The sequence below is a fragment of the Artemia franciscana genome, unplaced genomic scaffold, assembly GCF_032884065.1.
Source record: "Artemia franciscana unplaced genomic scaffold, ASM3288406v1 PGA_scaffold_30, whole genome shotgun sequence".
Classification (NCBI taxonomy): Eukaryota; Metazoa; Arthropoda; class Branchiopoda; order Anostraca; family Artemiidae; genus Artemia; species Artemia franciscana.
The window spans coordinates 597,052-612,228 of NW_027062662.1; the positions used below are offsets into that span (position 1 = coordinate 597,052).

The 15,177-nt window shown below is 34.0% G+C and overlaps 1 protein-coding gene across 1 annotated transcript in view; it reads left to right on the forward strand.

Moving 5' to 3' along the window:
• The window catches only part of LOC136041577 (glucose dehydrogenase [FAD, quinone]-like), a 53,599-nt gene that overhangs the window by 6,289 nt on the left and 32,133 nt on the right, over positions 1-15,177 (forward strand). The window contains exons 2-4 of the mRNA XM_065726269.1: positions 6,524-6,735; positions 8,201-8,361; positions 13,341-13,553. Of these exons, the coding sequence (XP_065582341.1) occupies positions 6,524-6,735; positions 8,201-8,361; positions 13,341-13,553 (586 nt within the window). The remainder of the gene's footprint in view (positions 1-6,523; positions 6,736-8,200; positions 8,362-13,340; positions 13,554-15,177) is intronic.

The window sequence follows — 15,177 nt, forward strand, 5'->3', positions numbered from 1 at the left end:
ATTATTTATTTTGAGAGTAATTTCGATTGATTCTCGAACCACCTGTTTTATCCCCAAATCAGTACTGATGAGTGAAGAGTCTTCAAAAAGTATCGTGTGGGGCGGATTATTAAATATATGCCAACCTAAAGCAGAATCAAAGGAGTTGCTGGAACTATTTGAAATTAAGGCCTTGTCTATGTCATTTTTATGTTGTTGTAACCGTTTTTCTAGATCTTCCGTATATCCCAAAGATCAAAACAAAATTAAAAAATATTTGCGCAAAAAATAATCTGTACGTAGTTTTTACTAATAGTTTGATTTAGTTTTGATTAGTTCTGATTTAGTTTTGATAGTTTTGATTACTAATATTTTTCTATATTTCTATTTCTTTATTATATTTCCTATTTGTATGTTTTTATTTTTCGTTTAAGACAGGTTTTGGATTTGGCTCACCGAAGACGAATAGTCAAAAAGAAATTTGCACATTAATTTTACTTTTTTTTTAACTAATAATAACCTTATAATAACCTAAGTTTGATTTTTTTTTTTTTCCAGTTGCTTAAGAATGACTCCTGAATCACAAAGGCAGTTTAATTAGAATAATACCCTCTTTTAAAAAATAAAAAAGAAACTTTAGCGTAATTTTTTTTTTGATTTTTGAATTAACATGGAATAGTTGTGGGCATCAAGTCATGGCTAATTGTAGAAAAAGCAAAGACAGATAGTCCAATTGAGTGAGAAGCAAACTTGGCATTAATTCCCCCTTATTAGGATTGTATAAAAAGGAGATTGGTTTATTTGTTAATAGAGCCTATGGAGGAGAGGCAACCCATCTCACATATGTAATATTTTCTACATACAAAGTTTTAATGTTGCTTCTTACTTTTAGTTGAAAAAACTTGTTTTATATTTAATTACTGATTGTTTTTTAAATAATGTCGGTATATCCGGCTCCCCCTCTATGAAAAATTCCCTTCACCCACGAGAAATTTCGCTATGGGAAGATTCTCCAACGTAACTTAAATTAGCCATGTTTGTGGAACTAATTTTGTAAGGCTTAGTAACAAAACGGCCAAAGAGGTCGAAACTATTTTTATGAAAATGAATGTCATAAGTTGAGCAATTTTCAAATGACTGAAATGAATGATAGAAGAGATCTTTTAAAGATATACGCAATAATTTATGTTTGTTTTAAGTTTTAATGTGATTCCTTACTTTCAATTGAAAAAAAACTTTTGTTTTCAAACAGTTCGTGGTAACGAACTGTAGTAAGGAGCGACCCGGCTCAATAGTAACCAAAACTCTAAAAAATGGAATTTTGATACCAATAGCTACATCAAAAGAATTACATTTTAATGCTGGTTTTAAATATATAAGTTTCATCAAGTTTAGTCTTACCCATCAAAAGTTACGAGCCTGAGAAAATTTGCGTTATTTTAGAAAATAGGGGGAAACGCCCCCTAAAAGTCATAGAATCTTAACGAAAATCACACCATCAGATTCAGCGTATCAGATAACCCTACTGTAGAAGTTTCGAGCTCCTATCTACAAAAATGTGGAATTTTGCATTTTTTGCCAGAAGGCAGATCACGGATGCGTGTTTATTTGTTTTTTTGTTTTTTTGTTTTTTTGTTTTTTTTGTTTTTTTTTTCCCCAGGGGTGATCGTATCGACCCAGTTGTCCTAGAATGTTGCAAGAGGGCTCATTCTAACGGAAATGAAAAGTTCTAGTGCCCTTTTTAAGTGACCAAAAAAATTGGAGGGCACCTAGGCCCCCTCCCACGCTAATTATTTTCCCAAAGTCAACGGATCAAAATTCTGAGATAGCCATTTTATTCAGCGTAGTCGAAAAACCTTATAACTATGTCTTTGGGGACGACTTACTCCCCCACAGTCCCCGTGGGAGGGGCAACAAGTTACAAACTTTGACCTGTGCTTACATATAGTAATGGTTATTGGGAAGTATACAGGCGTTTTCAGGAGGATTTTTTTGGTTTGGGGGAGGGGTTGAGAAGAGGGGGATATGCTGGGGGAACTTTCCTTCGAGAATTTGTAATGGGAGAAGAAAATTTCCATGAAGGGAGAGCGTGATTTACTAGCATTATTAAAAAAAAAACAATTAAAAAATAAAAGTGAAAAAGCTTTTTCAGCTGGAAGTAAGGAACAGCAATAAAACTGAAAACAAACAGAAATTATTACCCATATGAGGGGCTCACCTCCTTCTAATACCTCGCTCTTTACGCTAAAGTATTTTCGGTAATTTCAACTACTTATTCTACGGCTTTTGTGATTCAGGGGGTCATTCTTAATGAATTGGGATAAAATTTAAGCTTTAGTGTAAAGAGCGAGGTACTGACGATGGGGCGAATCCCCTCATGTATGTAATAAAAACATGAGAATACAAAAGTTCTTTACGTAAGCTAATTTATAAGTTACGTAAATCTTTTACCAATAAAAAGATTCGTAAAAAATTAAAAGTTCTAGTTGCCTTTTTAATTAACCAAAAAATCGGGGGGCAACTAGGCTTCGTCCCCCGCTCTTTTTTTCTCAAAATCATTCGATCAAAATTATGAGAAAGCTATTGAGCCAAAAAAAAAATATGCAAATTTCGTTTTGATCATTCCTCTGCGGAGAGCCAAAATCAAAACATGCATTGATTCAAAAACGTTCAGAAATTAAATAAAAAAAACAAGTTTTTTCAACTGAAAGTAAGGAGTGACATCAAAACTTAAAACGCACAGAAATTACTTCGTATATGAAAGAGGCTGCTTCCTCATCAACGCCCCGCTCTTTACGCTAAAGTTTTTTACTGTTTTAGAAAGAAGAACTGAGAGAAAGAGTCAAACTTTAGCGTAAAGAGCGGGGCGTTGATGAGGAAGCAGCCTCTTTCATATACGAAGTAATTTCTGTGCGTTTTAAGTTTTGATGTCACTCCTTACTTTCAGTTGAAAAAACTTGTTTTTTTTATTTAATTTTATTTAATATCAACCACAAGCCGAAGACATACAATATCTTTGGTTTATTGTCACATAAAAATCATAGATATGAAGCTGCTTAGAAAAATAGATATGAAGCTGCTAAGGTAAAATTGAATGCTAAGATGGCTGGAAAATAACACAAACAAATTATTGCTTATTTCAGCATTTTAAAAAATCGAAGTTTAGCGTAAAGAGCAAGCTATTGATGAGGGGACGAACCCACTCATGTGCATTATAATTCTTGTTCGTTTTGTTTTAATTTCACTCCTTACTTTCAGTTGAAAAAACAAGTTTTTTATTTAATTTCGGATTTTTTTTAAATAATGCATGAGAAATAAGAGATATAATTTTCCTCCTCCATGGAAAGATCTTCTAAGGTAATCCTCTCCCCTGAGCCCCATCCCCTCCCCCTCAACAGAAATATTCCCCCTGAAAATGTCTGTATACTTCCCAATAGCAAATACTAGGCTATATGTAAACAATGGGCAAAGTTCATAGCTTGCAACCCTTCCTCTGGGGACAGTGGGGGATTAATTTGTTCTCAAAGACATATTTGTTAGATATTTCGACTCTACTGAACAAAATGTCTATCTATTAATTTTGATCCGGGGACTTTGGGGGAATATGAGCATGGGAGGGGGCCTAGTTGCCCTCCAAATTTTTGGGTCAGTTAGAAAGGGAACTAAACATTTTTATTTCTGTTCGAATGAGCCCTCTTGCGAAAATCTGGGTCAATATGATCACCCCTGGGAAAAAAACAACAACAAAATAAATATGTATCCATGATCTTTCTTCTGGCAAAAAGTATAAAATTCCCATTTGTGCAGATAGGAGCTTGCAACCTTTACAGTAGGGTTCTCTGATACGATGAATCTAATGGTGCCATTTCATTAAGATTATATGCCATTTAAGGGGTGTTTTCTTCTTTTTCGAAAATTAGCCAAAGTTTCTCAGGTTCGTAACTTCTGAACAGTTGGACAAAACTTGATGAAACGTATATATTTAAAATTAGCATAAAAATCCAATTCTTTTGATGTATTTATTGGTATTGAAATTCCGTTTTTTAGAGTTTCAGTTAATATTTAGATGGGTCGCTCCTTCATAATAGATACCTTATTTGAAGGGCCATGAGGTTTAAGAGGATAAAAGATTTTTTGACAGACGCCAAAGAAAGAGAAAACTAGCATGGAATGGGTGCAGAATTCTAATTTTTTTTCTAAGAAAAACTCCTGCAACTGACAACTTGAAACCCATAACGAGCGAAAATTAAAATGAGTAACCAAAAAAACTTGAACCGAGCTAAACTACCACCAATAAAGGTAGGGTCTTAGCCCTTAAAATCAACTAATGACCAAGTTTGGTATTACGTCCCGTAGGAAAAAAATTAAAAATTGTCGACGTTAATAAAAATCACGATTTAGACTGTGTTTTCCACAAGCTAGGGAAGGGGGGTGTTTTGCGGGTTTTTCTTAGATATAATGGTGAATTCGGAACATCTAGGACCATCTACCTCCACAATTGACGTGGTGATTTTTAAAAATACAAAAGTAAACCAGTTGAAAAAAGCACAAACTTCATTAAGTTCGCGTCAAACATTACTTGCAGCAATTCCAAAGTAGTATTTTTAAATCAGCTTGTTTCAATCGAGAATGTAATTTAAAATATTTTTGGGAAGTCACTGCATTGTTTAACTTAAGATTTATAACAAATGTTTTATTCTATTCTGAATCTTTTCCATTAATCATTTAGCCGAACAAGAAAACACTATAAATATATTTGAATGAATTATGTTTACTTTGAATTATTTAATTTGATTTTTTTTTGTATTTGATAACTTGAATAAAATTGCAAATTCAGTAATTAGATATATAAGCATAAAATGCTGGTAGCGTATCAAAACATAAAGGCCAATAGGGGATGGTGCAAAAAGGAAAGCATAGGCCAATTGAAAGAAGCATATTAAGAAAATGTATAGATCATGAAAGAGGATCTTTAGAATCTTTGCAGTTGGCTTTGAATTTCTTTTTTGTTTTTGATATGTTTTTTTGTTCTTGATATGATAGTCAGTGCAAGCTAAATAGTAGGGGAATGTCCGCCCCAAACACCGCTCGTGTTTCCAAAAAAAAGATATTTCTAAAAGGATAAATTTCACCTAGAAGACGCAACCCTTGAGGTTTTTGAAAGAGGGGGTCAAATTGACCAAATAATACTTCAATTCGTAATGTTTGTATTTTTAAGGGCGATTTCATAGGGCATTTTTATTATGTTTTTACGAGTCAGACAAACATTTTTTGGGGGTAGAAGCGTTCGAGCCCCCTAGCCCCTCTAAAATTATAGACTATGAATAAAATTTATACATTATGAAAGAGGGTAATAGCAGCGTAAAAAGGGATTGACAGCCCCCTTTTAGAATCTAAGTTTTACCTACCTATGAAAGGCTACGAGCCTGATAAAATTTACCTCACAGTGGAAAAAAAGGGGGGAAAATCCCACAAAAGCTATAGAATCTTATTGAAAATCACATCAATAGTTTCAGTGTATCAAAGACTGTACTGTAGAGGTTTTAAGCTCAATTCTTCAAAAATGTGAAATTTTGTATTTTTTTGCCATAAGAAAGATCACGGATGCGTGTTTATTTGTTTGTTCTTTTTCTTTTTTTTCCCAGGGGGTGTCGTTAAAAGTTTTAGTGCCTTTTTCAAGACACCACCAAAATTGGAGGGCAGCCAGGCCCCCTCCCGTGCTACTTTTTTCAGAAAATCGTTCGATCAAAAGTTTGAGATTGCTATTTTGTTTGGCATAGTTGAAAGGTTCGATAACTATGTGTTTGGGGATAACGGGACCCCCCACAGCTCCTGGAGAAAAGTCTCTAAGTTATAGAATTTGCCCATTGTTTACGTCTAGTATTTGTAATTGGGAAATCGAGGGGAGGTCGAATTTTCTGCTGTGGGTGATTTTGCACGGGGAGAATTTTACATGGAGAGAGAAGTTTCCCGGGACTGAATTTTTTCAGAGAAAACTTTATGCTCGGGGATTTTGCCAGAATTCCTACCCAAAATTTCCTTATGTTTCTTGCTTTCTCTTTACCGACTCAATTTTACGCATGCAATACTAAGGTTAATTGTTCGGGGTAAATTTTGCAGGAGGTGGGATTTTTCCGTGGAGGTGGAGCCAGGTTTTCTGACATTATTTAAGAAAACAGCAAAAAAAAAATTAAACTAAAAGTAAGGAGCAATTAAAAAACTTAAAACGAAGAGAAATTTTTATGTACATGAGGGGGTTACCACCTCCTCAACACCTTGCTCTTTACACTAAAGTTTAAATTTTGTCACAATTCTCTAAAATGACTCCTGAAACACAGCTACATAAGGCGTTTAATTAAAACAACAAGTAACTTTCTTAAAAGTACCAAAAAAACTTCAGCGTGAAGAGCGAGGTGTCGAGGAAGGTGCAAATCCCTCATATACGTAATAGTTTCTGTTCGTTTTGAGTTTTATTGTTGCTCCTTACCTTCAACTGAAAAAAATTTGTTTTTATTTAATATTAATCTAAATGACAATTTTTCAGATGTCAACAGTTACATCGCCAATTGTTAATCTTGCTGGACTAGCAACAGCTATAACATCAATGGGTCTATGGATGGTCCCATTTATCATTTCGATGTCTCCTTTTTTTGAAGACCAATGGAAGATCAAAAGCATTCCAATTGATGAAATGCACAAAACTTACGATTTTATAATTGTCGGATCAGGCTCTGCTGGATCTGTCATAGCAAGCAGGTAAGTGTTAATTTTTTTCATTTTTTTCTAAGCAATTTCTTTGTATTTTTCTTACTGCACATTTTGCTGCACCATGTAGCACCATCGTGGTGCTACCAGCGTTTGTCGTTTAAGCACCTCAATTACAAAAGCTTCTTTATTTGTTGACCCTTGTTTGTCACACCTTAGTGATTTATCAGTATTTTTAGTGATTGTTTTACATTGGCAAAATTCAAATATAACTAAATCAACTCATAAATAATTATATTATTAAAAAACGCATTTTATTATATAGTATTGAAAAAAACACTAAAATCTAGTGATTTTTTTTCAGGTGGCAACCCTGGTTAAACCTTATCCCGAGACAGGTTATAGTACAGACTTATTGATAAACGAGCCAGGACCTAAGGCTTGAATTTGTTGTTTTTCGCCTTCTTCATGCTGGGAACAACATACGTTGAAAACGGTATGAAGGAAACCCATCATGTTTCCTTCATAACATTTGTTGATTCCTTAAATTAAGTGTCATTCCAGTTTAACAAAAAGAAAAATACCATAAAACAAAAACAAAAAGAATATATTTGAAAAGTAAATATCAATACGAAGGCAGTCAACGCATAAAAGGGTTTTTAATGAATATATAAAAGTGGTTATTTTAAAAATACGTTTTGTTTTATTTTCTTCTTAAAACACTAAAATAGCTAATTTGAATTCTATGTGGAAATTCCCTGTGCCCCCCTCCCGTTAGGAGGATTTGGTAAAAACTGGTTGTTCCATGTTAAGATATCTTAAAATTTCAAGAAGTGATATATTTTTTCCATCAATAATGATCTCCATAGTCATGATGTACTAAGAGCAATGAATCTAGTATATCAATTTATTTACAAAAAAAGAGCTCATTTTCTAATAAGGAATTTTCTCCCGGCTTATGGGTAACAGGACCAGCCAAAAAATTGTTCCTTGCTAAAGAATAGGATTTATGTAATGTATGTGTTTTGCGTACGTAGGATGGTTGTTGTATATGTGTGGACTTGGTATTATTACCATAAAGAATAATATAATTACACAATATCTAGAATAGGTAATTCCCACTCGCTGTGAACAACCCCTTAGGGTTTTTTTAGAAGGTGCAGCTAAAATGTTCTATATTTTTTGTCAAATAAAATCCTGTCTTAACTACCTTTCTATCTTATCTATCTTACTCATCTCCTGAGGCCAGGCTTAGTCGTGTAATGGTGATCAAACTGTATGGAACATAATGCCTGATTCAGCTCGATAATTTTGCCTGTTCAGTTTTTTTTTTTTTTTAAGAAGAATCGTAAGAAAAATACTTTGGCTTCTCTTTTTTTGCTAAATGATTGAATAGTCCTGCTTTCTTCATTTCTCTAAGTTATTTTGATGACTAAAGTAGCCTTCAAGCACTGGCAGATTCGGACCACTTTCTGAATAACACTCAAAATTTATCAAAAATAAACACATTTTTCAGGTTGTCTGAAATTAGTCATTGGAATATTCTACTCTTAGAAGCTGGAGGGGATGAAATTCAATTTGGTAGAGTGCCTGCCCTGGCAGCTTATATGCAACTTACTGACCTTGACTGGAAGTACAAAACTGAGCCACAGCCGACAGCATGTCTTGCTTTCCAAGGTAAGATAAGTTACAAAATGGTAGATACTATAGAACTATAGGTTACGTGCTTAGTTGCCTCCTGTACAATAAAGGTAAGACTGGAAGTGTGAACGTGGAAAAGAAGGGATAGTTAGACTCCCAACATTGTACAAAACTGCCACACTAGGAGTACAACATAGGCGTACCACCAGTGGGAAAAGAGAAGCCGAGTGACTGACATTATCTCAATCAGTATGCTATATGGAAAATTTGTTTCAATCAAGTTTTCTAAGGCTATAATAATAAATTGGTTGAGATGGCTAGGAGACAATCTGTGGATGAATGATTGCCAAAGATTGTCCTTGGGCCAAACAAAAAGCAGGTTGTTCCTGAATGGGGCAGGAGGATTTTGTAAGGAACGATTTAAGAGAAATAGGAAATTCCTGAGAGGGTGTAAGGATGTACGCCTTGAATAGATTGGGATGGAGGAGGAGTGTGCGTAGCTGTGTCGGACTCAGGTGGCTTTGTGCTACAGTGATTTGTTGTTAGTATAAGTAGTAAATACATCTTATGTTAAAGTCTTAAGACATCTGTTTAGTAAGGAAATCTAAAGAGGAAAAGAAAAGTGAGTACGATGTGTAGACAATAGATGCATAAAAGGCTTGTTGTACTTAATGAAGCGAAAACAAAGAGAACAGCAGTAAAATGCACAAAAAAGAAAAATTATAAATGATAAACCTGTTTCAATTCTAGATCTTTTTTATGTACATGATTTGTTGAATCAGTGCCATATCAACTACAATAGAAAGACTGAGTATCAACTGAATCCAAACTGGAATAGACAAAGGCTTGAACTATTAGTGGAAAAAAAGAAAGGAAATTGCAGAAAATACAGATAAAAGACCAAGGAAATCAACACAAAATCATTTTCCCTCTGGTCTTATCTTTGGTGTAATCATATCTGAAAACCGCAAACAACATAAAAAGCTTTTTTTTTATTTTTCTTGTTTTTCCGGTTTATACAGTTTCAATGTTGTATCACATTTTCTTCAGTGTTGCTACCATGCATCGTGGCCTTAAATAAGCAAAGCAATGTTTTTTAAATTTGGCAACACTTTATATCCATAAAACTTAAAACTTTTTACAATCTATTCATTCTCCAAAAACAACTACACTCTCAAAGAAAATTTGTTTGGTGTCAGCTTTTTTTGTGGATCTTTCGCCCATGTTTTATTTTTTTAATTTTGTTACCTGCTAATACCAAATACTATTAAACTGCGAAGAAAGATATTTCTCAATCAAAACTGAATTCCCAATTTGCCTTACTTTTTTTAAAAGATATATGTGGCTTTTCAAGTATCTCCTCAATCAAGTCAACCAATTATACTTCGCTGATATTGCTGTATTTGGAATTATTGACAATTTTACTTCTATTCTTTGAATTAAAAATGTCTAGAAATTCAAATCAAACAGTTCTTGGTAACGAACTGTAGTAAAGAGCGACCCGGCTCAATAGTAACCGAAACTCTAAAAAATGGAATTTTGATACCAATATTTACATCAAAAGAATCGCATTTTAATGCTGATCTTAAATATTTAAGTTTCATCAAGATCAGTTATACCCATCGAAAGTTACGAGCCTGAGAAAATTTGCCTCAATATAGAAAATAGGGGGAAACACCCCCAAAAGTCATACAATATCAACGAAAATCATCAGATTCAGCGTATCAGAGAACTTGATTGTAAAAGTTTCAAGCTCATATCTACAAAAATATGGAATTTCGCATTTTTTGCCAGAAGTTCTCTTCTCTGATGCTCCTTACTTTCATTTAAAAAAAACTTGTTTGTTTCTATTTAATAACATCCAGGAACAAGTCTTGCATGAGAAAGATATTTAAATATGCATAAAACGTGCACTGTAATCAACCCCATTTTCACGAAAGAGATAAATTATGTTTACCTGAAACATTATAAGTTCTAGATGATTCAATGTGACCTAGTTTGTCTAGGACCATCCTTCTCTGGATAAATGCTAACTTTCCTATTGTTGTAGATAGGTAATTAAACCTCTACTCTAAGGGCTAACAAGAACCTTTAATTGGATCGTTTAATTTTCAATAGAAATTTATCTTCCTCATCTTGGACCCCCCCCACTTCTTTTTTAAATTGTACAAGCTGTCGATGCAACTCATTACTCCCCCCTCTAAGAAATTCTTTCGTTTTTCTTTAGTAAAAATTATTTGTGACGATTAGAACTATTTAAATCTGAGCAGTACCCTATCAAACAGTTCGTGGTAACGAACTGTAGTTAAGCAATGATTCGGGCAAATAGTAAACGAAAATCTAAAAACAAGGAATTTTGATAACAATTGACACATAAAAATGGGTTTTTAGGTTGATTCCAAATACATAAAACTCATTAAGTTTAGATATTTAGATTTTAATAAGTTTAGATATTTAGATTAAGTTAGATATATAGATTTTAAATCTATATATAAAAAATTATGATGTTTGTTTGTTTGTTACAAATATTATATAGATCTTTTATCTATATATAAAAAAAAAACTAAAAAAAAGAAAACACCAGAAAACCTAAAAAAGAAAAAATACCAGAAAAAAGAAAAAGAAAAAAAAAACTAAAAAAAGAAAAAAAACTAAAAAAAACTAAAAAAGAAAAAAAAAAACAACAGAAAACTTAAAAAAAGAAAAAACTATACGCAGTAAAAAATTAACACCTTGCATATGTGTTGCTGAGGTGCGCAGTGCCACAGCAACGCGTGGTAGGGGTGTTGCTACGTGTTGCTGGGGCGTGCAGTTGCTGTTGGGGCGCGCAGTGCCACAGCAACGCGTGGCAACTGCGTGCCCCCACAGCAACTACGCACCCCAGAAACAAGTGGAAGGGAAGGTTTAGGGAGATTTTAGGGGGGACTAGCTGATACTCCACGTGTTGCTGGGGTGCGCAACGCCGCAGCAACGTGTGGCAGGAGTCAGCTAGTATCTTAATAAAAAACTATGTCACAGCGAAAGGGCGTTTCTCCAGCTTTAAAGCGCCGAACTGCAGTTTCAACCCAAATATGGCCAAGTTGTTATCTATTGAAGACTCTGATACAGATCTTTTAAAAACTATTGAAAGACTATAAACTAACTTTCCTTTCACTGCGTGGCAGTAAAGCCACGGAGCGATGCAATCTCTCCTGAAGAGTTACATAGTTCATAGTAAATAAACTGTTAATATAGACACTTATTTTAAAATCCTGATTTAACCAAGTTGATTCGGATTATGTATCTCTTTGTGAGTAGTCTGATAAATGTAGATGGTCTGGGAAGGGGAGACGAATCGCAAATCTCATTTCCTCTAGATTAAGTCAGAATGTAAGTGCTGCAAGATACTAGCTCCCTTCTTATCGCGGAAAAATTTGTATCTTTTTAACATGAAATGTTAAATCCCAAGTCCTGACAATGATTAGGTCTTGATTAGGCCTGACAATTATTTGAAAATCGATAAGAAATTAAATTATTAAAGCAACTTTTTCATCTTGCAGTCACATTAATACTTAAAACAAACAAAAACTATTCCTAGTATGAAGACTCCCTCCACAACCCCTCCTGCAATTTTTCAACAAGTTTAACTTTTTGTCCCGTTTTTTGAAGAACGACAACTTAGCCACAGGATCCGTTGAATCAGAATAGGAAGTCTAACGTAAAGAGCAGGGGTTGAGGAGGGGACAACCCCTTTCACGTGTGGATTGATTTCTTCTCCTTTTGTGTTTTAATTCTGCTCCTTATTTTCAGTTAAAACAACTTATTTGTTTTTATTAGATAAGATGACGGGGTGTCTTTAATTTAGGAAAAATAGAATACTAAAGGCAAAGGATACTTTTGCTGTTGAATAAGTTCAGAAACAGATGCAGATACGCCTTCAAATTAAGATTTGAATATTTAAAGCCACGATCGTGACAGTGGTCATAAATGGCTCTGCAATGTAGGTGCTTGAAATTTAAGGAAGAATTGTCAAAGGATAGCTTTGGGTTTATGTTTAGATGACTGTAAATCAAACAATAAGCTGTACAAACATAAATATGGTTTGATGCCGTTTTTACGGAGAACCTTCGAATAAATTAGGGGGAGAAGGAATTTACCCAGCTGCTTTGGCCTCAAGCAGCTTGGCGCTGTAGTGGGTTATTGATGGTAGTTTACTGTCACTTCGACAGCATAAATATTATACAGTATGGAAAATTTGGTTCAGAAATGGGACACATCACAGTGTGCGGTTTTGAAAGTCTCCTAAAGTGCAATAGCTTCAACAGGTCTCCTTCAACAGGTATTCCCATCACAGCTTAGATACCAATACAGCTACGAAAACTCAGTTTATTTTTGGGACACAGCGATACTAGTGGCTGGAGACTGGAAAATGGTATTGGTAACAGGAAACTGGTATTGGTATCTAAGCTGTATATGCAACAAAAGAAAATTGCGTTACCGCCTATGGTGTTGCAGCACGATCTACGTGTCGGAGCACGGGCTCGGAGGAGGTGCCATGTCCAAAAGCTTCTCATGGGCAAGACTAGAGTTTTCATAACTGTATTGGTATCTAAGCTGTGACTCCCATTGCAATGTGCTAGAAAAATTCATTGCGCACGCGCGGAGGTGGAGTCGTGATGACAGGCGTGTGACTGATGTGTCCTAAAAGTATTTAATTCGGCTTTAAAAAACCGAAAGTTGCTACTACTCAGATATTAATTAGTTAGGTAACTCCGTAAGTATACCCACCTTTAGATATTCTGGTTTGTTCAATTGTATTTTATTTAGCTGCTCGTTTTATTCATTAATTTAATTAGATTTTATTTAGCACTCTTCGTTCTAAAACCATATTCATTACCTCTCTTCTCAAGGAAAAGTAAAAATTTGAATTTAATTCAAAATAGGCTTGAAGAAATCTAGTATAGGGCTGTTGTATATATTGTAGGTCCCGTTTTCACAATTTTCTGGTTTTTCAGATTTGTCTGATTTTCTTTCAGGTAATCGGTGCAGTTGGCCACGAGGTAAGGTACTCGGGGGCTGTTCAGTTCTCAACTACATGCTATATGTCAGAGGAAATCGCCGCGACTACGATACTTGGGCCGCTTTAGGAAACTATGGATGGGACTATGAAAGCATTCTACCCTATTTCAAAAAACCCGAAGACAACAAAAATCCTAAATATGCTGCGGACAAACGCTATCACGGAACAGGTAAGGCTTAGTTTTTTAATCAAAGAATTTTAAATGAAAAATAGAAATTAAAAAAGATATTAAAAACACTTGGTACATATTTTACTCGGGACAGCCAAATAGGGATTCATATATCTTTTTTATTTTTACTTATATATTAATTTTCTTTTAGATTTAAATTTATTTATATTTACATACTTTACTATATTTACTTGCCTTCTTAAAATATACATTTCTGTTTTAATGGATGATGAAGCAGTAAAATTAATAATTAAGACATAAAAGATATAATTTTAATATTTCTCTACTTGACTCTTATTTAATTTAATATCTTCTTTCTTACAGTATATAAATATATTCAAACCATGAGTGTAACTGACAACTTCTAAGTAATTAAGAACAAGAAAGATAGAGATCAAATAAACAAGGATTTTTTTTAATAAATAGAGCATAATATTAAAAATGTACAAAATCCTTTTCTAATGCATATTATAAATTTTTTTTCTTTTCTTTCTTTTATCAAGCAGCATCTGGTCCATACTGGAACACCCCCATGTAACTCCTTTCCTCGTTTTCTCTTTTCTTTCGCTTTCTTGATGATGGTGATATCATGTTGTACTGGGTAGAATCAAACAGGGTATTGTTTTCTTTTTGGATAGATTTTTAGCCAGTGAATAATAGAAAATATTCTTAGTATTTTAGCAGATATAATTATCTGATCAAACTTCCTCAGTCCGAAAAGAAGAAAATATTAAAAAAGAATGAATATGTGCGAAGTGAATCAAAAAGGCAATCAAAAAAACTTTAAAAGTGGTTTAGATCACACATAGTTTTTCTATTCTATATTAAACAAAAATAAACAAGTTTTTTTAAATGAGAGTAAGGAGCGAGATTAAAACTTAAAACGAACAGAAATTACTCCGTATATGAAAGGGGCTTTTCCTCCTCAATGCCCCGCTCTTTACGCTAAAGTATCTCTTAACTCTTTTTCTTAACTCTACATTTTAAAACAGTAAATAACTTTAGCGTAAAGAGCGGGGCGTTGAGGAGGAAAAGCCCCTTTCATATACGGAGTAATTTCTGTTCGTTTTAAGTTTTAATCTCGCTCCTTACTTTAAAAAAGCTTGTTTTTTTTGTTTAATTCCTGGACGTTTTTGAATTAATGCATGTTTTGATCTTGGCTCTCCGCACATAAATAATTAAAACGAAATTTGCACATTAATTTTTGGGGCTAAATGGCTTTTTCATAGTTTTAATCGGAAGATTTTGAGAAAAAAGGAGCGATGGAGGAGGCCTAGCTGCTCTCCAATTTCCGATTACTTAAAAACGCAACTATAACTTTTAATTTTTTACGAACGTTTTCATAGGTAAAAAATATACGTAACTTACGAATTAACTTACGTAGCGAACTTCTATATTCGTATGTTTTTATTGCGTATATGAGGGGGCTCACCCCTCGTCGATACCTCGCTCTTTACACTAAAGCTTAAATTTTGTCCCAATTCCTTAAGAATGACCCCTGAATCACAAAGGCCGTAGAATACATAGTTGAAATTACTAAAAATACTTTAGCGTAAAGAGCGAGTTATTACGAGGAGGTCAACCCTTCATACACGTAATTGTTTCTGTTCGTTTTAAGTTTTAA